Source organism: Diuraphis noxia, unplaced genomic scaffold (genome assembly GCF_037042655.1).
Source record: "Diuraphis noxia isolate RWA-SAM2 unplaced genomic scaffold, SU_Dnox_SAM2 contig0004, whole genome shotgun sequence".
NCBI classification, from domain to species: Eukaryota; Metazoa; Arthropoda; class Insecta; order Hemiptera; family Aphididae; genus Diuraphis; species Diuraphis noxia.
In genome coordinates this window covers 52,483,602-52,509,640 of record NW_028301714.1, presented here as the reverse complement: position 1 = coordinate 52,509,640, position 26,039 = coordinate 52,483,602, and the positions used below count along the sequence as shown (strand labels likewise).

General features: G+C 28.3%; 2 protein-coding genes across 2 annotated transcripts; both read right to left on the bottom strand.

The window, feature by feature from the left end:
- Nucleotides 1-1,233: 1,233 nt before the first annotated feature.
- Nucleotides 1,234-4,475, bottom strand: LOC107163331 (uncharacterized). Its single transcript, XM_015510699.2, has 7 exons — nt 4,306-4,475; nt 4,016-4,222; nt 3,789-3,943; nt 3,562-3,727; nt 3,257-3,451; nt 2,971-3,164; nt 1,234-1,724 (listed from the first exon to the last, which is right to left on the bottom strand). The coding sequence occupies exons 1-7, from the start codon at nt 4,390-4,392 to the stop codon at nt 1,490-1,492; spliced, it is 1,239 nt and encodes a 412-aa protein (XP_015366185.1). The 5' UTR covers nt 4,393-4,475; the 3' UTR covers nt 1,234-1,489.
- Nucleotides 4,476-5,990: 1,515 nt separating this feature from the next.
- On the bottom strand, nt 5,991-26,039 carry LOC107172031 (uncharacterized). Its single transcript, XM_089225167.1, has 5 exons — nt 25,329-26,039; nt 17,488-17,685; nt 9,007-9,284; nt 7,080-7,299; nt 5,991-6,670 (listed from the first exon to the last, which is right to left on the bottom strand). The coding sequence occupies exons 1-5, from the start codon at nt 25,609-25,611 to the stop codon at nt 6,408-6,410; spliced, it is 1,242 nt and encodes a 413-aa protein (XP_089081293.1). The 5' UTR covers nt 25,612-26,039; the 3' UTR covers nt 5,991-6,407.

The following is a 26,039-nucleotide window of genomic DNA, read 5'->3' as shown; positions in this document are numbered from 1 at the left end:
TATTTTTAATTATTTAAATTATTTTTTTTCTCTAAATTTCAGCAATAAGATTATATTGGTTATATTGGTCTTTTTTTTTTTTAATAATCATTGGGCCAAAAATATTCTCTGTTCTGGCTTTATAAAACATGATTAATTATTAAATATTATGGTTTTATAAAAATTAAATGATATGTAGATGACTGCTTTTCTTCAAATAAACCTGTGTCCTATGATGCTCTGATTCAGCCAATCCAAGATGCACCATGAGGTGACTATTGAATAATAATAAGACACTCAAGATAAGTTTATCCATCAACTTATTTATAGAAAGTAATAATAAACAAACATGCAAGTCTTAAGCATTTCTACCAAAAGAGAGTGTTTGAAATTGAATGATCCTGACTTGACACACTATTGTATACATGATACACCTAACTGTACAATAAATAAGGTGATGCACTGATGCCATATTTGTAATTTCTTATGTTTCAATCATGGTTCCTACAATTTTGCCAGATGATTTTTTGACTGACACAATTTTTCTTCATTACATTGATTTCTGATGGTGCTTAATAATTATATATATAATATGTATATATATTCATTATATATTAATTATTGTACTTGGAATATTATTTGTTGTATTTTACAGATCCATAAGTTTAACCAAATCTTTCAGGAACATTAAAAAGTTATAATGATATGTTAATAAAAGAAGATATTTAATGTCCTGTAAAGTATTAATCCATATGAACACTGTACTTAATTATACTAATACTTCTGTATTTTTTATTCAATGAAATATTACTCATCTGAACTGTTATGAATTAATGTTACATTTTGCTTAACATTTTAACTTTTTAACTTACAGTCCTATAAGCATTTAAATTTTTTTGAATATTTAATTTAGTACTCAAAGCAGAACAAAGCTTTATTGTTAAAATGAATTAATGGTTTGAAAAAAGGTTTATAAAGATATTTGTATTTAATTTGTTCAAGAATTTAAACCTAAAATACATTGTAGTCATTGTATGCTATTATTAGTATTATAATTTATAATTTCTTAACCATATTAAAATCCAAAAACCGATGATTTGGTAGTTTCAATAATCATAGGGGTGGGATCAGCGTATTATTTGGTTAGGTACACAGTCCCGTACCAATAATATAAAGGTGTACTACTAATAATTGCGTCTCTGTTTTTTTATTTTTATTATTGTGAACTCATGAGTAAATTACCCATATTAATGCTTTTGGTATAAAACAATTTTTATTGTTTTATTATTTTAATATTATTATCAACTTTTATAATGAACACAAATCCGTATAATACTTCAAAAGTAAATAACAGTTATCACGTATGGAATACCGAATAATATGATTAAATGACAATGATATAATAGAATAAAAATAATAATCACAAATTAAAAAAAAAACCATCTTAATACGGCTATGTATATCATTAAATGATAATCATACATCGCATCAACTTTATTAACTCAACCTGTTATGTTAAACATCCGTTGTCCACGAGTTCTTTGACCAAGTCAGCAATCATTCGGCGACATAAGTTGCTTGTAGTCATGACCGGGTAAGGTTCCTTGCTGGATTCGTCGTCAATGTTGATCGTATCTTCCGTATACATGTCTGGAGCCGACTCCGAGTCACATGTAATGATCGGTATCATATCTAGGGCTACTCCTAGACCAAACACATTGTATTCACGCACTTCTTCGTATAACCTGTGATATGATTAAATACATTTATTTGTAAAAAAAAAAAAAATGTAGAATCCAATTCACAATAATATCGATAATATCATAAAAAACAAGCAAAATTAATTAAAAATGTAAAACTATTATACAATTTTTATTAAAAAGTGGATCAATTTCAGAATAAAAACAAATTAGGCCAGAAACAATGATTAACGACCGATTACGATTCGTCGAATGTTTCAACTTCTTCTCACGTAAAACCCTGAAAGTTATGATACGTGGAAGTCAATTTGAAATTTCGAGGACAGAAGTATAATAAGCTTTTATTAACACATTCAAATTAGCTTATTCCGCGGTAGTAAACAGATCATAAGTAACCGGATAATATTTTTTTTTTAATGATGCGAATAATAGAAAATATAGTTCGTTAATTAAATTTAATATGGAAGGACAAATTAAAAAATAAATTCAATATATATTATACATCACTGTAGGTACTAGTGATGGCCGATGGGAATTATTCGAATAGGTCTATCGTAAATAATTCGAACATTCGAATAACAGTATTCGATGCTACAATACAATACGTAACGAAAATTATTCGTTTAAGTTTTCACGCAACACAAAAGGTTTAAATAATAATATTATATGGCGCATAAAGGCCTGCGAGAAGTGGATTCGAAGCCGGCGATATTTACTATTTGACAGGGCAATTTATTAAAATACAAAAATAAAAATTGTGCAAAATACTGGAATATCTAATTAAATTATTATTATAATAATAAGGTTACAAAAAATAATAATAATAAATAAATGGTAACTACGAACAGGTACCTGCAGACTGCAAGATAATAACTATTTTCGTATTTAGGTCGATTAATCATTGATATACATTATCTTTAGTTGTGTAGATAATAGATATGAATTAGTTATTAATAATAAATAGTATAAAAAGCTATAACTTAATTTTTTAATTTTTAGGTGCATAATGTGCATATATTTTAAAAATTAGTTTGATTCTATTTATCAAATTTTAACTATCATAAAAAAATATCTGTATTTATAAAATGATGATGTTTGTTTCAATTACTTAAGTACCTACCTATATGACTATTGACTAGGTATGTATATTTTATTCCATTATTGAATAATTTTTTTTTAAGAAAAATGAATAATTATCATCGATATATTTTTATTAGTTTAGTTTTTCATTGTTTTTATTTTAAACACATCAGTTCCGGGACAAAAAAAAAATGTCATAAGTTCATCTTACTTTTGTCGAATATCAGGATAATGGTTCAAGCAATCTGTTTGTGTTAGAACACTGACGATTGAATCGTAATATTCTTCCAACAGTTCAGGTAAATACTGCTTCCTTAACTCTACGTTGGTACAGCAATACAAAAGACTGACCAAGTCCAATGCCGGGGAGCCATATCTAGCCAACTGAAAGTCTACTATAGACACCTTGAAAATTATTGAAAAAACAGTATTGGGTATTATTACTATTTATTTATTTTTTTACAATTGTTTGATTCGTAAATCATGTCACATCTTACTTCAGATATGCTCCCATCTTGAGCGTACTGAAACAAAAAATTGTTCGTCCAACAGTCACCGTGGCAGAGTACTGATAGCGATTCCTTAGGTGACACTAGTCCCACCATATACCCAAAGAACGATTCATGGTTGACAAATTTTCGAAATTTATCCAAATATTTTGGTTTCTCGTCCTCAGTCAATTCAGTTTCCAGCTGCAATGAAAAAAATCATAAATATCGTTTGTATATAATTATACGCAAGATGCGATGACAATTAATATTATTATGAACAATATCTATGTGTATATTGTGTATATAAGTACCATTTTCTCTGCGTTCTCTGCGGCTCGTCTGTAATATCCTTTATACCACAATTCGTTTTCACTCTTATAGTAAACTTCTTTTATTGCGTCCGAAATGCATTCTTTAAACTTTTCTGGCTGGTCGACTTTCATGGACAGCGACAACGCGTGGAATTTACCCAAGACTCTGAAAGAACATCATCACGCCAACTCAGACGCGTGCAATAATAATCCCATCAAATCTTTACCTAAGTATGGCTCTACAGTGATTAAAATCAAGACCCTTCATTCTGTCTAACATGGTGAATCCTTTAAATTGCATGTCTTCCAATATAACGATATCGCTCTGGGCCAAATAACATTTCGGCACACTGTTAAAAGTTTCGTCCAATTGTTTGAGGTCCTAAAGCATTAGTGTAAGCCTTATGATAAAAATTAATATTGACAAAATAATATAAAGGTACTCTATACGGACTTGATATTCCATCAATGCTGTACAAGATTTTGTATAGAATGTCACTTCGTTGTTAAATAGTAACTCAGATTTATACGTATTTCTCGCCTGTCTGTTATCGGGCAAACACTTGTAGAACAGAGATTTTGACCATCCGTCGTCACCATATAGTTTAATTCTGTACAACATCGATGTATAGTTATCACCTCGTTTTGATCCCAATGCTATCTGCAAAATACCGCAATTCGATCACCAAGTACAAAATTATTAACGTGTTTTATACTATTACACTGCAGTTTTAAATCACTCACTTCATACGAATTAATTTTCACTCCAGGTTCGGTCTTGTCAATCATTGATTGCAGAAAAGACAAATCTATGTTTTTACAACCAGACATGATGCAGCGTTCTTGACTACAGGATGCATACGATTAAACTGAAGCTGAAATATTCCCGAGTAGACCCATTCGTCAATTATGAATACATTTTTGTTTATAGGTATAAGTTATACGTCCATGTGTGGGGACTGACGCACATCCGTATACACTCACTCAGTTAAGTACAATCAACAAGACGACCATCATATAGCTTCTGTTATGTGATACAAATATAACTTTACCTTTTGTATGACATTACAAATTATTGTGTGTTAATAATACCATGTATGATGTATTAGTATTACAGTAAATTTGGTGCATTAACTGGAACAACAAATGTTGATCATATAATACTTAATATTTTATCGTTTAGTTTTTATTTCTACAGTTAAGTTATCTAATCAAACATAGCCATACGAATAGATAAAAAAAAAGTATTGACGTATTTTTTTAAAACTATAACTATAAACTATATTATCGGGTTGAGTTTACAATCCGCCTTTCATTACTTGAAATTTCCAGGAAAAGTATACAACAAAAAAGGTAATCACGAGTCCAGTGACTAGTTTACATTAGTCTAAAATCATTTAATCATTGTATACTATGTTAAATACAATTAAGTACTATTATACTATAAGAAGTTTGCAGTAGACAAGTCTAAATATTTTGAAATTTATAATTAATTTACATCATATTATAGATAGTGGCGGAAAGTTACATGTCACAACGATTGATGTTTTTAGAATTATAATATAAGGTACCTACTAATCTACAATAAATAAACTAAAACTGCTATTTTTCGTAAAAATTTCCAATTTTATCAATATTAGAATTTCAAACGATTATAAAACAAAATGGTTCTAAAATTATTTTCGATATACTTAAAAATACGACTAAGAAAAATGTATTGCAGTTAGTTTCTAAAAAATATGTTCAATTACATTACATATTGTATAGGTGTTAATAAGTATATTTTATAGTTCGAAATGTAATTTCAATATATCGAAAGCGCCGCAGTAGAATGTTTCTCCAGCTCTCAGGACACACATGACACATAATATTATAATATCTAAATACTCCACTATTATTGTTGTTTATGATACGTACCAACGTACCTACAGATGATAAATAAATAAATAAATAATATCTCATCATCAGATTTTAGAAATTTAGATTCTAATAATACAAATTTATTTAAACAGGTTTAGCTGCAATTTTTGAAGTAGATAATATATAAAATATAATATTAATTGACTATCATTATTATTTGATTTAAGTATACGTATGACGTATCATTGGGTTCAGAAGTGTGTGACATTAATTTTTTCACATTGCATAATAATAATAATATGTATTAAAAGGAAAAAAGTAATTAAAGAGTCTATTGTGGCTTGCTTGACTCAATCATTCTTTAAACCATTTACGTCACCCATAGTAGGCGAATTAAAATTTAATCAATTCATGAATGTATGATGGAACTAGGAAGTACCTTTGTAATATTATGTACTATTATATAGTCATAACATACAATTTTCCCTAGAGAAGAAATCGTTGTACATATTTTGCACTCTGATTGCTTATTAACAGGAACAGTGAGTAATAACAAAACCAGAAAGTCGTAAATGTTCATTATTTTTATTTACATAACACAGACATCGATCATTTTACATGCTATAAAATAATATACAAATAGATAATTTATTTATAAAAAGAAACGAAATTGTCCTAGGAAATCCGAGAATCAGGCAGTCCTACTTTCACTCAATACGTTAAATGCATAATACATAAATACGCAAAATGAAATATCGATTTTTTAGGTCCTTAAAATTACTGAGACCCATCACGTTTAGTTTAAATAAATAAATAATGACAATGATAAAAAAAAAAAACAATAACAATATACAATGCTGCAGTGATACACATTGACCTAAAACACGTTCTGACGTTTGAAAGTCGGCTAGGTCATGGTTTATATTCATCGCAGCCATTCAGCGAATTTCTCTTCCAGCCTGCAGTAGTGCAGTAGGATACCATGGTTACTTGGTCGCGTTTTGACATCGAAAATCATGCTGCTTCATAGGTATACCCGTCGGTCCGTCGGTAAACTGACAAATCTGCAAGCCCATTTTGGAAAGTGGATGACATTTACTGCGCTGATTTCCCCATTTGCCGTAATACTGCATCCAAATGGGAAGTTTTTTCGACGAGTTTAACACTTCGACCTTGAGCCAAGTTTTCCATGGAAATCCGTAGCCACTATCGTCATACAACCTTGGTATACGCACGTATTTGTGTTTTCCTGTAAAACGAATCCAATAATATATAGGTACCTACAATTATTTTTAGTAATGCATATCATCGATCATATTCAGTGGCGTGTCCAGAAATGCATAATTACCTAATAATACATTTAAGTGAATTGTAGTGGTGATACTATAGAGACACAAATAAGCGGATTTTATCGTACAATATAATCCATAACCACCTCCCACTGGACACACCACTGATCATATTATTATTATCTTTTTTGTATTTATTCAAACGCGGACCAAGTGATGATATATATATATATATATATAAATATATATAAATAAATAATATATAAATATATATAAATAAATAATATATAAATATATATATATATATATATTTACGAATACTGTTTTTAAATCTAATATTGAGTTATACTTTTATAATATAGATCTCACCTGGAGCGGTCCATAAGCCGTGAGATCCTTTGGCCGCGAACAGCACCGGATGATTGCCCTCGTCTGTCAAGTGCACCACTTCGGGAAACTTAGGTTTTTGCAAAAACCCTTTGCGCACCTCTTGTCGATTGAAAACAAACTTCCGCCGATTCCGGTCGAACCGGTAGAACGCGCCAGCATCGTGCACAGACACGTACATCTCTTCCGGTTCGTCATAACCCTGTGGTAAAATCAAACGGAAAATCATTAAAGCTTTGTCAACTTATATACACGCATGCAATGGCAGAACAGGTAAAGCAACAATACCGCCATTTTTTTTTCTCGAAATAATTATTTTGTGTATTTTTTTATTGTATCGTGTATTTTATATTATATATACACTAAATAATGCATTGTTTTGAAATGAAAATTTCATTTACATATGATGTATAACCAATAAATGTAATATTAATCATTTTTAATAATATATTTTGATTACAGTCATATGAGATGAGTGATTTATTAATTCAACGACTTAGGGTATATAATAGATATCTATTCGAATTTTTTATTCAAGTCTTATATTAGGTATATATGTTCGAACTAATTATTAAGGACGTATATTATTATTTATTAGTAACTAGTAAGTACATAAAGTTTAATACTTCATTATATGTCATTTAAATTTTAATTAAACAATATAGATATTTATCTAACAAACGTTTTCAAAAAAAAAAAAAAAATTAAAATGTACGATCAACAAGTTATACTATAATAAAAATGGTAGTAAAAAAATTAAGTACCTAGTATGTATGTAATTGTCACCTTTGAACAATCGGACAAAATCGAACAAATTGGAAAATATAGTCTTTATTCAATGTAGGTATACCTACATAAACTTGTAAGTCCTGGCCGCAATACAAAACTCCAAGAAAAACCGAAATAATAATAAACCGACTTAGAATCGGCCACATCACCCACCTCACACATGGACACCTCATGAAGTACCTACCAACCACCGTCAAAATTCACCACATGCGGAGTAACCCTCTCAGTTAAACACTTGATGACAGAATGCCGATCAAATGAAGAAGAAAGAGATAAAATAAATATACCAACGAACTTCTACGAAATAATCGGACCCGACTGTCAACCTGAAAAAATCATGTCATTCCTCAGGACAACCGAAATAGACAAATACATTTAAGTAAAATAATTAATATAGTCAACAGCCATAAGCCTCAAAGTCCCCTTATTATTGTAATTAAATTGTCACCTTAAACATGTAATAGCATAATGTAAATTTAAGTATAAAGCTCATATGGCCCATGTCGCCGAAGCTACAAAGTTCAATAAAAAAAAAAAACTTTTAAGTATTTCAAAAATCGGTATACTTCAATGTGGGTTATGAGTATGTTTGTTAAGTCACTATGTGCCTATTGTAGGTATACAAGGTGTAACAGGTAGAAGTGATTTTTGTCATAACTTTTGTTCAAATTAATATTTTTTTTTTCATTGAGTGACCCTAGCGCTACATGTATAATAAATTGTTTTATGTTTATTTTTAGTACTGAAAAAAAATTTAATTCAAAATATCCTATTAAGTAATAACCTGATTATAAGAACAATGTTCATGGTAAAAATATTTATCTAAGTCAAGTAGCTTATTTTTTAGATTTTTTTGGTTAAATTAATTTGGAACGTAATAACTTTTTTTAAATATGATTTTTGAGAATTTGCCGACAGAGGTATATTTTTTAATCAATTAATTTATCATATAATATTAACAATTTTAGTCACACGTTTATTGCATAATTTTTTTTTTGTCAGGTCTTTCTGTTACACCCTATATAATAAGTAGCTAGGCAATGGTAGTATATACTTTAATGATTATGTCATGTTATAAATACATAATAATATAATAAATATAGTATCATATTATACGTACATTAAACATGAGACTCATGTGTTCCCAGTCGCCGACATGGCTGCCGAACTCTTTGAGGGTGCCGAAACACCGGTTGTTGAAGACTGGCAACGGGAGTGGGCCGAGCAAGCCCATGTCCAGCGTGCATATCGGCTTGCCCTGACTGAACGGGAAAAACAGCCAATACGACACGTGAAAATGTTTACGACCGCATTGCGTGACGTGCGCGTAGACGGGCACGGTGGTCGTGTTCGGGTTCTGTCCGTACAGTACGGAAGTGGTGTTTTCCAACAGTTGTTCTGTGGTAAACGAAAAGAAAAACTTGCTGTGATTAACATTATATCATTGGACATAATTCGTATAGCATCATAACATATAATATTATGTATTAACACGGTTCGTGATTTATGCCATTTCCACATGGGTAATAGGTCACATGGGCCTCGGAGAGTTATTCGTATTTTTAGACTACCTACAATCACAAGTGAGTTATTATAATTTTTTGTTGTTCCAGACGAGTAATATTAATATTTTTAAGGGCATACGATTGTGCTCAAAACCAATTTAATTATTGAGTGCCGCTACTAAGGAGTCACTAATTCTGATCAGCGATCATTATCATATGATTGATTAATGATTTTAACTGCAGGTACAGGCGCATACAATAATAAACTAATGTCTATTGTAAAAGTGCAAATCAAGACGTACTTTTATCAAAGTGTAAAATTCACATTTGTTGTACAGCTATAACACGATTGAACAAATTTGTTGGCGCATCTGTAGAGGATATAAAAATACTGCAAAAGAAAACCTACACTCCGATTGAGCAAAAAAATAACTCAGCAATATTGTCATTTTTAATTTTGAACTATACAAAAATATTTATTCAAATAATTATAATAATTCAAAATATGGTAAGAATCAAAAGTCTCTGATAAAATTATTGTTATATTATTTGGAAAATGAACTTAATTTTTTTTAACATTAATTTTTATTATGTCAATTATTATAGATATAGATGTAGATATTTTATAATACGCTTTTTCTAAACATTACTTATTATTTTTATTTTTATTTTTTTTAAAGCAAATGCCAAATTGTATAAGTCTTAGTAACAATGATCAAAAATATACATCTATAATTTATTAATAAATAATCGTCTCACTGCTCGCGGCTTGTTTAAGTTTGGTATCATTTATAATTGGTGAATAATACAAGAAAATTTTAGATTGCAAATTTTCGGCAATGTGAATGTGACAACGATGCATATAATATCCTATGCTCAATTTTACTTTACTGTGTTATACTTGGGCTCAACACATAATTATATCATTTATAAATTATATAGGTTCATTCCTTTGCTCCATAATAACTAATTTTATAATAAATGGTTATAAAAATAGGTGTATTATTATGTTATATATGACTGATAGGTAATTTATGAATATTTTATGGCTGTTATCATTATTTTTACACGGAAATCTGTTTAACGACAAAAAAACGACCCCATGTATTATGATCTTGCAGTCGCTTATTGTTTAGTTTTAATGTCTACTCATCATAGTTCTTATATACGTATATACAGGTATTCTCATTTCTTAAAGTTCATACCAAACGACAAACCGTATAAAATTATTACAATAAGAGGATATTATAGTGCACTTGTTTTATCTTTCCGACATAAAAAAATTGCAGAACCAACCCTGCAATGTTGTTACCTTTTTATACTACTTTTTTAATTTTACAATATAATTTACAATCTGTTACTAATTAGAACAATAAGTAAAATATATGGAAGAGTTTATGGCTTGAATAAAAACGGATTAAAGGCACTTTAACGGTTATCTATTCATATCCATATGCATTTACAATGGCATTATATACTACAGTTATTGCATTAGATTTATAAGTTCTTACCTTTAATATTTATATTTTACGTTGGCTTTTTCACGACATATTTTAATTATTAAACAATTTATACGCATTTATAAATTCTAATAATCATACGTTCATAAATTGCATAAAAATTAAATTATTATAAAATGTAGCAACACCGGTAATGTTTTAAACTTAAATTTTCAAAATAAGTGAATTTACTCTTGTACTACAATTAATAATAATATAGCTGGATTGATTCTGAAGATAAATTTTGGTATGTACCTACTATGTTGCTAGTGGATCAGAGAGAATAAACAAATAGTGCGCTGACACAGGGGCGTATTTATGGGGGTGACTTTTGGGAATTGTTTATGAAGTCTGCTTATTATGTCTTATAACTCTTATTAGATGTAAATTTTCTAACTCTAACTAGGCTGAATTGGGAATTTCAGTTGGAGAAAATACCACAGCCCCCCCCCCCCCCCAAAAAAAAAATCTAAATACGCTCCTGCACTGACATCCTCTTAAACATATTTCATACAATTCAAGTAAGTATTGACAAAACGTACCCTATCTTTATTTTCAATCGATATGTCAACTTTGCAATTTAATAGGTTAATAATGTATATAGGCTATAGGCACAATAAGGTACTGTATACGTTTTTATAATAATGTAATGTTCTCGTAGTCTTGGCATTGAAAAATTAAAGAGATATCTATCCAAAACAAAACTATATGATTGATTGTGCTGAAAACTTTAAAATGTAATTCATTTATAATTGATGCACGAGAAGATATATTTAACGAAACACTCGTGACTCGTCAAAAGCAATGCGTTTAATATTATGTTGTTAATTATAAGCTATAATTAGTCTGCCGTAATCTTGAACAATCTCTTAAATTGTGAATGGGACTCATCGTGATCAGGTGCTTGAGACATAAAAAAACAGTAAATAGGTACATAAAATGTCAGCCATTTTTTTAGGTGATAAAAAAATAATGCATTAGACATTTTAAAACAATGAAAACTATCAAATATAATTCATTGAGCTAAATCGACCATATATAGATACTAAAACATCTAAAATTAAATCTATAGCAATATTATACTTAACATATTAAATGTAGGTGTTTATACTCTATAGCACTTATTCGAAATCCACACATACATATATGTTCAATATTAAAATAATTTAAGTGTAATATATTCAATTTGTTTATATTTGCTAATTTTGACAAAATATGTATGTCGTAGCCCGTAGGCATATAGTCAAATCAGGCATTTTACTAAATGCCTAGGCTTATAGTCAAATAATTTAATTTGTATGCTATTTCACTATCTACCTAAACATTTAGTCAAATACCTAGTCATTTAATAAAATAACTAGGCATTTAACTAAATGCTAACTTAAAGTCAGGCAAATAATAAAAATTAAGTAAGTATTTTGTATTATTTTAAAAATTTAATTCTATTAATTATTTATTTATTGCTGTTTTGTATAAAAAAAAACTATGTATTATTTATTAATATGTAAAACACTGAGTTATTTGAAATATGTTTAATCTCGAGTTCATCGGTCTATATTTTTGAAGCCTAAATTCTAAATATATATTGGTAATTACTAGAATTAGATGTGATGCTATGATAGTACGAGTAGGTATGTTATATATAAAAATGAATAAGAAGAATAGGTTAAAAATTGTTTAGTTATTAATTGTTATTACATGTTATTGTTTTGTAGCATTTACTGGAATATTTAACATTTTTTTAAAATATAAACACCGACTGGTTTGACATTGTCGCTTTCCTGCTTGACAGTTACATTTAACAAAACCTTGACCGTTGAAAATGGTTAAGCTTGCTACGGCTTCACGTATGAACACGAATTTGTCTTTTTGTAATTTGTTGTTTTCTATATCACTATTCGAAACTAGATAAAGTTCTTCTCTGGTACACTGATTTTTTATTATACCAATTGCTGCGCCAACTTGGTAAACACCGTTCCGAATATCTATCATTATCCCATTTATATGTATTTTGATTATCTAGAGGTTCTTGGTCTAATTTTGGAACATTTAATACTATTTGATCACTAATCTTTAGTTCATTAAAAGTTTATAGAACTAAAACCTAATTTTAGTTAAGTACCTAATAAGGCTCGATATGGCTAACGATCCAAAATTCTATGATGTGAAATGTTGTTTTGCCATTGTATAAAATAAACTCCGATTGACCACTTGGTACTTTTACTGTCGACGACCCAAGCTCGTAACATGTTTTCGACATATTTATTTGATTTTTCTACAGATCGCTGATTCTGAGGGTGCCGTTTCCATGTACTATCTTACAATCAGGCCCTAACGTCATATTTTTGTCGTTATAATCGATAAGATTATAATTTGTCTCATTGTACTCAATCTCATAATACCAAGTATCTACGTTGATTTTCCAAGGTAAAAACCAATGGAACTTTTATTTTTATTTAATAATAATAATATAGGTATGTCCACTCACTTCTCGTGCTATATAGAGTAGGTATATAGACTATACTACTATATAGGGTATATTTAAAATAATACAAAATGTTTAATTTTTATTATTTGCTTGAATTGAAATAGGCATTAAGTTAAATGACGTTTTAAAATTATTATTTTTTGATAAAATTCAATATTATAATACGTTACCTAACTATTCATTAAAATATAGTTAAACTGGTATCAATGCGAGTGGGTCGTGGATGTCACTCTGCTGTACAGAGGTTATAAAAAATTGTGACCATGAATTTATTTGATTTTTCAACCGCTATTGTAACAATATGTTAGGAGCCTTGTATTAAATTTTCAAGCTTTTCTACCCAACAAATAAATTTTTATCAACATTAATTTAAAATAAACTAATAATTATCGAAAATCACATATCCCTATAAATAGCTCAACGTAGTCGACATTTTTGAAAATTGCATGGTGGATAGAATGTACTTATATAAAAATTCGTGTATCTATGGTCATTTGTTTTAAAGTTAAATCAAAAATCAAAATCGATTTTGTCGAAAACTGATTGTGCCTAAAATTTCCCGTTTTTCCCTTAATTTTTAGTTTGTTTATTCTGATTATTTAAATAATAACTTTTGACCCCCCAAAGTACCAACTAGATTCATTTTCTGATCTAACAAGGTACTAAAGTCGAAAATCGAAGCATTTTTATTGCCCTGAAACGATGACAGACACAAAAAAACACACACACATCATGGTAAAATCAATACATTCCTCGATCCGCTCAGAATCTAAAAATATATCATAAATCATAATAATTTTCATAAATAAATATTTATAAAAAAAATTTTTATATTTTATGTGTTTTATTTAGGAAACCTCAATATTTAATAAAATTGTATTGATTATTGAATTATTTCGTTTGATGTAGGTATATGTATATTATAATCTAAAATTTTGTTATTTATATGATTTTATTTTTAACATATTATTTCTGATTTTTGTTTTTGTGTTACTATTTGTGGTTCTTATTTTAATATATGTATTCGAAAAAGTTTGCGAATTTCAATAATTTAATAAATACCTATGCAATGTTTTTTGAATGTTGATAGTATCTATAATATTGTGTTCGATTGATGTCCTAACAGGAATATAAGTAATTTTTTTTTTCGGTATAGGAACTTACACACCTCATTTTTATATAGGAGTAGGAACTAAGGACTTCCACATATAATATAGTTTGTAGGAATTAACGTGTGTAATATGTTATTTACTATTCTGGAGTAGAAACTATTACTATTCTCCGATTATTATGTATCTTTAAACTTTAAGGTACGTTGCCTATATATTTCCACTATTTACGTGAATAATACTTAAAACAATTCGATACTCTATACATTTAACCAAATTATAAGAAGACTATCAATACCAGTAATTAGCTACTAATTAGTAAATAGTAGGTATTAGTCAATAGTTAAAATGTTAAAAAGTGTTTTTAGAATAAACACATAATTAAAATAATTATATACTTAATACTTATAGAATACAACATAAATTCCCGCAAATACAATAATGTGCCTGTAGTAAAATATTATATTGAAAAAATTTAATTATGTTTTTTTTTTTTGTCCGTTAGTATTTATGTATAAACTATTATTATATTTTTAAATATCTAAAAATATTTTGATACCTATGATTAGGTATCCAAAGCGTGTCATTGAAACACTCAAAACTAGTCAAAACAAATACCTATTGACGGAATTATAATATAGGTTCATAATTTTAATTACTAGGTATAATTTTAAATACCGTATCCGGTAAAGTAATTAAAACTGAAACGTATTCGACAAAATAAGTTATAATTACTTTAAAATTATGATATGTCAACATAAGCCATAAGTCCATAACATGTTTAAGTATTGTATTGTACAACGATATTATCGCTTACACACCAAATTATACTACAAAATATGAAAAAAGTTTTGGGTTTCAAAAAATACCATCAATTTATTGTTTGATAGAAAATATTCATACCTACCCTTAATGGCTATATTCTATTTTAATTCATGGACAAAACAATTATTTATAATTGAACGTTGTACATTCGCTTTTTTATTAGATTCGAGGTGATGCATATATTGGTTTTATAACGACGTGCGCGTGTTTTTTCTGCCGTCGCCTTTAGAGCAATAAAACTGTTTTAACTTTTCACTTAAACAACACGATGATCGCTAGTAGAAAATTTGATCGGTTTGGTTGTTCGGAGGATCAAAAATAAAAATATCCCGGTACTTTTAAAAATAATTGGGAAAACATATCAAAATGATATTTTTAAGTTATGTTGGATCTCAATTTTCAACAAAGTTAATATTGAATTTTTGTAAAATTATTAAAAAAATTGAATAACTATATGTACTGCAGAATTGAATATCTCACCAAATATTATATGCATACATAACTTTTAAACATTGTTTATACAGCTTGAAGTGCTTTGAGGCGTTTAAATTTCAAATTGTTGAAAAATTACCAAAATATGTAAAAATAACATTTACATTTTTTAACATAATGCTTGAAAATTCTAACAAGATATTTTGTTTGAAGCATATTTAACTGGAATTTAAAAAAAAAGCTCGTGTGAAGTTATTTTGAAATGTTGACAACATATTTTGATATTCACCCGTAAAGTAACCATTTTTCCTCTATAACAATTAAACGATGCTAATATTTAATGTAAGTAACTCTAAACATTTTTTATTAACAAAATCAAAAATATTCCACTATTACTTAAATTATCATTTTTCATACACATTAAAACTTAATAAAAAATTAGACTAATTTAAAGGCATTTAAAATATTCGATTTTTTTTCAGACACGTACAACCACATTTGTATTTTAAAATTTACCATAATATTTTATAACCAAACTACCACGGCAGTGTTACCGGTACTGCACAGTCATCTAACTACGGACATACACACCAATTATAATAATGTAACGTGTTACATATCCACAGCTATGATGAAATTCTGTATTTATTTACGAATATATATAATATATATGTGTCGTGTAAGACCGTAAAGGGTCAACAATAATTGAAAGTGTTTACGCAATTGATTGACTAAATCGTTGAATCGTATACTCGCATATACCTTATGTAAATAAAATAAATTTGTTGGTAGTGATTTAGAACGTTGTACCTATACCACATACTACGTTATATTATTTTATTGTTAGTGTTCCGGTCACCCGACTTGGTCATGTAAACCGAAAATTATAATAATACGATATTATCTAGGACAATATATCTAACTCCAGGTGGGCTGTAAGTCCAATCAAAGGAGAAAAAATACAGTTTTTTCCCCGTTTGTACGTAATATATAGACCACGCTTTGGCTGCCATAAATATATACAACTTTTTAATAGCACCTAATATTTCAATATATATTAAATTTCATGATATAAACTAGTAAGCTGTTACCTTAAAAAAAAAAATAAATAGTTTTAACACATTGCCATTACTTCAATAGCTACAACCACGTCTCAAACATTAGGTACATGTATACATGCTAACATGACGCGTGATGTATACACCACAAGTAGATATTAATACGTAACAGCTAAATGCCAATGTTGAATGTATACACAGTGTCACAGCGATCCTGTTTAATGGCGACAAATCTAATGATTATTATTAAAAAAATTTCATAACATTTATCTATCAAAAAATTTAGATGACTATTAATTTTTTTCACCATCATCTTGGGGAAACGGTGAAAGGCGAAAGATTTTTTCGTTTTTTCGAAACAGTAGTCACTATAGAATATATTATTGATTTATTGAATATAAAACGATTGCCCGTAAAACATTATTTTTATTTTAAATAGTTTGAAGTGTAATACTCGTACTTTTGTAAAAAAACAAAATCATTATTTTAATAAATAAGTTGAGTGCATTGTAACTTTGCAGTTATATAAATACAAATTAATGAGTGTTAGCCGTTCAAAGAACCATCATCCTGTATAAATACATGAATATAATATATTATATAAATATAATATGCCATAAGCACATAAAGTCGCTAATGTATACGCTATAAGACATAAGTATTATAGTACTATAGTGTTACTCACCGACTTCGGATTTAGTGACTAAAAACCACGACTGCGAATCCGGGCCCATGGGCACTTTAGAGTGTTGCTGTTCGTCATTGGGTAGGCTACGTGGCTTAGGCGTAACGTGATTCAAGAAATCGGTTACGGAACCAGGCAGGAATTGTTCGTCCGGTGCCAACCATATTAGAGGAGCCCAGCGGCGGACCATCTTCTCCACTAAAACATAAAAATGTGATGGTTTAATAATGTATATTTACTATGGTAAGTAAACGAATAGATTTCATATGGTTTTTTTTACGTATTCCGGTAGTCTTTACGCGGATTTTTCTTCGTTAAATTGAATATATAGTGTGTGGAAATTGCAATAAATTATTTTAGTGATGCTTGGGAAAGATTAAGTTTGTATACTCGATTATTAATAGTAGGTATTTAACATCAATGGTATACTAGTATACACGAGGTAGTTCATCAAATATACTCATCCCCCATTGGACATTTAAGATTCTTTGGGGAGCGATGAATGTGTTGATTGAGAATGATGCGACGTGCGTTTAATTTTTAATTATCGTGTCTGTCGTCACTCATCACCTTTTTTTTAGATTCTGAACGAAGTGATGAATGTATTGATTTTACAATGATGTGTGTGTGTGTGTTTTATTTTTTTGTGTCTGTATACAGCATAACTAGTCGAAATAATGCTTCAATTTCAAACATTAGGAGTGGTTTCCGATTTAAAAGTGAATATTCTTGGTGCATTATAGAGGTCAAAAGTAAACATTTTCCAACACTTTTTAAAAAAATCGAGAAAAACAAAAAAAAAATGACGGAAAAACGGGAATTTTTACGCAAAAACAGTTTTCGACCAAATCGATTTATTTATATGGTTGTAATTCAAAAACTAATCACTGTAAATACTTTAAATTTTCACCAAATGTTTATGTAAGTGTTATCTATATTCAAAAAATTTTGAATTTTTTTGAGATATTTATAGACAACTGAAATTTTCGATTTTTATGAGAATTTTATTTTGAAGTTTCCGTAAAAAAATGTTGGATGACCAAAAAAACTTGAAATTTAATACAAGGTTCCTTATGAATTGTTCTTATTGTAGCTAAAAAAAATTAAAAATCGTTAGTCACAATTTTTTTTTATAAGCGTTTATAGTTAAATTTTTTACGAAATCTGTCGAAAACGCGAAAATTTGCAAGTAATTTTGAAGTTGAAAAATTATAAAAAATTTTGTGTTTAAAACTAAGAATTAAAAATACAACACTAAGTTTTCCGCAAGTTTTCCTTCAAATAGCTATTAAGGAAATTTGAAGCGTCACCATACGAAAAATGTTTTGAGCGTTTTAAAGTTTTATGAAATCGCGTAACGATAACGATTTATCCTCAAAACAGGTATATGTATATCTATGATTATATAAGGTATTATGAATTATGAAAACTACATGCAATGTTTTTGGAAAAATTGATTAACCATGCCTTATGCAAAATGCGTCTTAATTGAAAAATAAAATATTTGTTTCAAAATAGACTCGTATATGACAATATTTAAATATAATATATTAACCTAGACTGACAAATCTTCTCCGTTTAGAAACGTTTTTCGTATACAATAATGATACCTATCATTGCATTCAAATCTAACCTACCCTAGCCAGAGGTCCACCTCACCACCTAATGTACAGCAGAGCGACATCCACTTTTTTTAAATTTATTTTTATAAAAAAATTACTATCTGTCTTATTAAGAACAATAAGCGAATGATGTGCACAGAGTAATTAACATGAATATTTTAAAAGAAGAAGCCACCCATTAGTGACACTATACCTATTTTGAGTTTTAATTTTAATTTTTTTGGTTAATTAAGTTAAGACATTTTAAATTTGTAATAGAAGATCTCGACACTATCTTCGTTTAAGCCGTCTTGGGGGATTACCTGGAATGGACAAGGTGGATAGTTTTTTTATAAGAGGATTAGAATGGAGAGGTAATTTGGTGTCAAATCTTTTGTATTAACATTTTGCTTCATCAAGTACTCATCACATTTGAAGGAGAAAAATATTTCAATTTTTAATTTTTATGTTGGTTTCTGATAGCGAATTGGATTAAGTTACCAGTTGGCAATTCGGGGCAGAGGGGTCAAAAAATAAACTTTTCCAAGTACTTAAAAAAAAAAAAACAACAAATTATTGTGTAATTCAAATTCAAAAAATATTTAATGTTCATATATAATATTCGAATATGTAATATAATATAAATAACTTATTATAGAAAAATTATAGAAAAAAAGTTGAGCGTTATTTATACAATTTTTTTTATAGACGTTTGAAGTTATTTCGACAAAATTTGATAGAATCGTGTTTATCATCAAACATTTTCTTATTTTTTTGTAATTAAAATACGAAAAATACGTATGATAGGTATTCGATTATATTATCATTTCCTAAACATGGTATATTGATATAATTTTAAAATATTTTGACTTTTTTGAGTTATACATATTATGTAGGTATTTTCGATACTTTCAAATTTATTTTTATAAATATTGACAAAAATTTAATATCGTTTAAAAAGTTTAAAAATGTAATATAAAGTTCTTCATAAGTTGTTATTATAGCTTTTTAAAAGTTTAAAAATATTAAAAATGTGCAAGTTATTTTATTGGTTGTTGAAAGTTTATAAAATAGATTTTTATAGATAAGACTTAAAAACGTGGTATAGAGTTTCTTATTAGTAATCCATACTGAAATTCAAAAATCTGAAAAATCTGAAAAAATAAATACTTAATCAAAATTTGTTTTAGATTCATTTTTAGTTCAAATTAGGATAAGGTCAGATATTCAACAATTAATAATAACGATGTTTAAGTTATTTTGTTTTGATTCGAAAATATTTTTCGAGGAAATTTTGAACTTTAACGTTTATTTCACTACCTATATCTAAACGCGAGTAATTTAGAACATTAAAAAAATCTGAACTGTTTTTCGTAGGTAATGAATTGTAACTGAATTTGAATTGAACACATACATTACAATAACTTACTCAAGCTCAATGACGAGCATTTATATACTTTTCTCCTTTTTTCATTGATAATGTATTTCTCTAAAGTTATCCTAATTCCTTAGTGCAACAATTTAAAAAAATTAAGAAATTACTCGATCAAATTTTGAATTAAATTAATTTACCGTATTAATGTACCAATTGTAGATATTTAATTTACCTAGTTATACCGAGCTTGTCAAACGTAATTTACGTGAAAAACCGGGTCAATCTATTTATATAAAACGTTTTATTATTTTTGATTAGTAATATATATTGTATTATATATTTGGATGAGGTTAACTTTTCCCGGACTACAATATATATATATTATATACAACACAATTTCTCAATTTATTTTGATTTTTATCATTATATTAATTTTTTACTAGGTTGGTAGAAATTAGTTTATTAGGTCAAATGCACGCATCAACATTATATGTCTATAATTAATACAATAAGTATTATATTGTTATTCTCGACGATGGTAATCGTGATCATCGCTCATCATAATTCATGTCACTCTTTTCGATAAATATAGTATGATTATATCAACATAATAATAATATAAACTATAATATTCTTTATTTTAAGAAGGTTGTATTAAAACTTCATTATAAACGTGTTCTTAATAAAATATATAAATACATTCTATACTTAGGTAAGCATAACAACCTAAAACCGAGAATCGCATACCTTACCATACTAATTAAATTATAGTTTTAATAAAATTTTTACAATGGGCTATATTTGTAAATTGTAAATTCAACTAAATTTGTATATTTTGTTTGAATTCTACTTATTATTATAGTATTTAATGCTGGTTGGTTCTTATTATTTTAAGTTTAATCTAATTACGTGTAAATAACTGCAGTGCTAGTTTCAAAGAGGCACCTTCTTTTGGGACGGATGGTGTATCGTACTGGGTCTACCAGGATCTATAAGTTGTATATCTATGCTACTGTAAAATACAAATTAGATATCATTATATCATCGTAAAATATAATTATTATTATATTAGCACGTATTTGCGTATTGTATGTGATAATGTTAGTAAATTTGTTTGGGATACCTACTGAAACTTAAAATTATGAAAGACCTAACTAATTAGTTATAAAATTATCATCAATTGTTGTTCATAAATTATTTTCCCTGATCTATAAAGATAACAGAATAAAATGTCTCTGGATAAAAATTCCGTCAATATTTTTCAAAAATATTAAGTTTTTGATTTGGAAGATTCTTGATAGTATACAATAGATTAGCTGTACAAAATTTAATGTAAATGAAATAAATTGATGTATTAAAAAAAACTTATTAACAAAGACATTTTTTCTGGTGTGTAATTTTTATTTATATACTTAAACGGTAGCTGGGAGTCGGGGACTATTAGCAATAGTTGAAAAAAATTAAGATGATAAAAATATGTCTAAGGAATTATATCAGGTCACATCTGTCCAGTAATATAATTGTAATATTTTATATCGCGTGATATCTAATTTTTGCAAGCAATAAGCAAAACTAAAAATTTTTTTTTTAAATACCACGTTATTATTTTTCTAATTAATAATTGTAGTTATTAAATGGGTTTTTTATGTATAATTATTAATTTCCTAATACACTATATAGGTACGTTTAATACATATAATATATTGATATAAATATTGAAGAATAATTAAATAATAAGATTTATATATAGATTATAGCTCTGAAGATAATTGTTCTAAAACCAGCCATACGAGCTATTTGATTTTACCTTGATTAAGTGCCAAAATATTTACTGCAATCTAGCCCCGCATCTGACCGCAAAACTTACATAAGGCACTGAGTATATAAGTAGTAAATCAATGATATTAACATCTATAATCAATTTACCTGACAAAACTGTCTAGTCATTTTAATATAGATCTTCAGCATATTTTACAACTAAATTCTTTAACTAGTCCCAAGGTCAACTATTATTAAATGAAGTTATACTTTGTTTTTTTATGCATAAAACTGGTTTGTCCAATGTCACATTTCTTTTTAATTTCTGATTGTTGAATCTATATTACTATATTATTCTCCTTCTCTCATTGATAACTCGAATAGATCTAAAATTGTAATTATATTACTTGACTAATGTAAACAACCTATACTTTAATAACAAGCTTCAAATCATTAAACAATTGACTTCTAAAAATAAATATTTATAAGTTAAAAAATGTAAGATAATTTTAAATCTAAAATATAACCGTTAACATAAAATATATTTGTATACTACAGATACTATTGAATTACCAGTTATATATTATAATTTAGAAATTATTATCTATCGTAGCTGTAAACGTCATCCAAGTAGAAATATTTTACGCGTGTCAGCTTAATAATACGACAAATACGATGCTAAATCTTATAACATTTACTAGGTCATATGCATAGACGCAACTATACCTCTAAAACGTGGGGCGCTATACTATTAAAAACATAAAATTGATGTTATTTCATTATAATTATAATAGTTAGATCTAAAATATTAAGGGGTGCTAAATTAGAACTTGGGGGTGCTAAAGACCCTTTTGCACCCCCTAGTTGCGCCAATGGCCATGTGTTATGTTTAATAAGACACATCAACATTATAATATACCGTTTAAGTATAGCGAACCTCTAAGCTATTTGTTTATTTATGACTTTGCAATTTGAAATTTATAAATTTCATAAAATACTATGTCATAATATACCCTATCCAGTGTAGAAACGCTAAAACTATCACAATATATATATTTTTTTCAATAATTTTCGTCCTTGTCTTCCAATAAAGTTGTCAATGTTTTGAATGTTTACCTATTTTATTAAATTTTTGTATGGGGAGTTAAATTTATTATTAAAATTATAACATGCCAGTTATTGTGTGTTACTTTAAAAGCTTAAGAATATCTTTAGCGACACAAAACATGAAATATACATTATTTTATCAAAAATATGAAACAAAACTCTGTATAGTATGTTAAGTGTAATATATACATATAACAATACAAAAGTTTCACCAATAAGCTTTTCTATATGATGTACGAATGCTTAATAAGAATTTAGAGTAAATCGTCCTTGGCCACAATGGTGCAAAACCATATTTTAATACGAATGAAGTTTTATATTTTATGAGAGTCAATGAGTGTTGTGATTATATAATATTGTTTTAATTATCATGAATCTGATAGCATTTTTTTTTTCATTCAGGCAAATAATTTTTAGTCAAGAAAACGAGTCACTGTCCTTCGATTGTTAACAGATAGAGTTTATTAACGTAATATTGGATATATGAATGTTAGAATAATTTAATAATAATAATTTTGTAGCTATACTTTCAGCAAATATTGATTATGTGTATTTAGTGCCTTACTAAATATATTATAATAAGATTATATATATATATATATATATATATATTAATACATTCATAATATGAAAAGTGGTCTGGTCTAATGCATAGCTAGACGATGCAGAATACTGTCGAATCATATATTTTAATAACACGTTTCGTGAATACTGCTGTAAGTCAACATATATATTTTTATATACCACTTGAGAACACGTTATTGATAAAGCGTGGCAAATATGACTTTAACAGTATACGTGTCAACGTGTGAACTGTTGGTATATGTCTATGTATAAAATATATAGTGATACCTACTCGCGATGCTCCCATAAAATGCGGAAATCCCGTTCTTTATGAACCAAACCAGATGATTTGAAAAACGTGAAAACCTGGTTGGTTGCTATTCCCCTCTGCAGTCCTCACAAGAGTATACTATAATTAATGGTAGGTACTAAGTTTATTATGAACAAGTAAGTAACCATCGTAAAACTGGTTCAGCGATATTGAACACACATTTAAGTCTGAAGTTAAGCTGAGTTAAGAAAAAAAAGGAAAATAACTTAAAAGAGTAATATGAGTTATACACGTGGTGTAACAGATAGAACTGATTTTTGCAATAACTTTTGTTCAAATTAATTTTTTTTTTACATTAAGTGACCCTAGTGCTACACGTATGATACATTTTTTTTATATTTATTTTTTAGTACTGAAAATAAAAAAAATTTAATTTAATAACAATTTTTTTGGATAAATTCAAAATAGTATTCACATTTGTGAATCTGATTATAAGAACAATTTTGATGGTAAAAAGATTTACCTAAGTCCAGTAGTTTATTTTTTTTTAAATTATTAAAATTCAATATTTTTTTGGTTAAATTAATTTGGAACGTAATAATTTTTTTTTTTAAATATGATTTTTAAGAATTTGCTGACATGAGAATATATTTTTTTTAACGTTTTATTCAATATGTTGCAAAAATGAATAATAAGAACAACTATAAGGTAATAATAGAGTATATTTCTTAAAATATTTACTCATCATATAATACTAACAAATTTTGTCATACGTTTAATTAGCATAATTTTTTATTTTTGTCAGGTCTTTCTGTTACACCCAGTATACTTTGATTTTTACTATATCACAATTGGCTACATATTTTTGAACAATTCTATTAACTGTTATATAATTTTAGATGTAATAAGTGGCGTTGTAAGGAATAGATACATTATTTGAGTGTCAAATTGTACAGGGGTGTCAATCCAAGTTATTCATATATGAGTAATAAGTATACATCTAACTATCAAGTCAGTTAAAAATCAAAGATGAGTTAGTTAAAAAGTGAAAATTTACAACTATTTGTCAAATTATCTCGCAATAGGTTAGATCCCGATGCAGGCACCTATATGAAGAATATGTAATACAGATTATGTATAATATATGATATAAAAACGACTCAACTGTACAGGGAAGCTGCATAGTCGAATAAGGGTTCGACGGGTGCTAGAGGAGCTGATGGTTTCGAGTGATGGTCTTCGACGATCTCGTTGTCCTGCAATCGTTCGTCGCGGTCGTCGATGAAACCGCCGCCAAATCTTTGCGGTCGCCAACGATCGGCCGTGCCCAATTCGATCGCCGTCGTACCAACGGATATCCGCTGCAGCGAAGACAGCTGCAGTAGCAACAGGTACAGCGATAGATCGCCGATTCGCAAAAACGCGGACGCGCACCCTGTCCGGTGCATCAAGACCACCGCCGCCGCCACTGAACCAACCGCGGTGGCCGACCCCCAAAGTCATAGCCAGTACAGTTCACATCGGTCGCGTCGATCGCGTCGTGAGAACGATACGAGAAAAAGTGATATGATAATAAACTATACGGTTTTTTCGATTCGCTTTTCCTACGTCGGTATTAAAGTCACTGTCGCGTATATATAATATAATTTATTAAATATTACGATCTGTGGCGGTGGTAATATTATAGTATATAATATTATATTACGGTCGGCGGTGTGACGAGCGCGCGTAAAATTCGTTATTATTGTTATTTAACGATATGTTGGTATCTCATTATTAACAGTTTCCGTGTGATAAAATTATCAAAAATATTATATCGTCTGAGAGAGTGTATATCGCGTGATCGGAGGTGCCGGCACGACTGGGCCGCTGCTGC

Bases quoted from the DNA above. Each gene is read 5' to 3' on its own strand.
- LOC107163331 (XM_015510699.2), bottom strand. From the start codon at position 4,392: ATGTCTGGTTGTAAAAACATAGATTTGTCTTTTCTGCAATCAATGATT. The intron at 4,223-4,305 runs GTGAGTGATTTA...GGTATTTTGCAG, and splicing joins TGAAAATTAATTCGTATGAA to ATAGCATTGGGATCAAAACG. The intron at 3,165-3,256 runs GTAAGATGTGAC...ATAATTTTCAAG, and splicing joins AAGATGGGAGCATATCTGAA to GTGTCTATAGTAGACTTTCA.
- LOC107172031 (XM_089225167.1), bottom strand. From the start codon at position 25,611: ATGCACCGGACAGGGTGCGCGTCCGCGTTTTTGCGAATCGGCGATCTA. The intron at 7,300-9,006 runs GTACGTATAATA...ATTTTACCACAG, and splicing joins ACATGAGTCTCATGTTTAAT to GGTTATGACGAACCGGAAGA. The intron at 6,671-7,079 runs GTGAGATCTATA...TTCGTTTTACAG, and splicing joins CGGCTTATGGACCGCTCCAG to GAAAACACAAATACGTGCGT.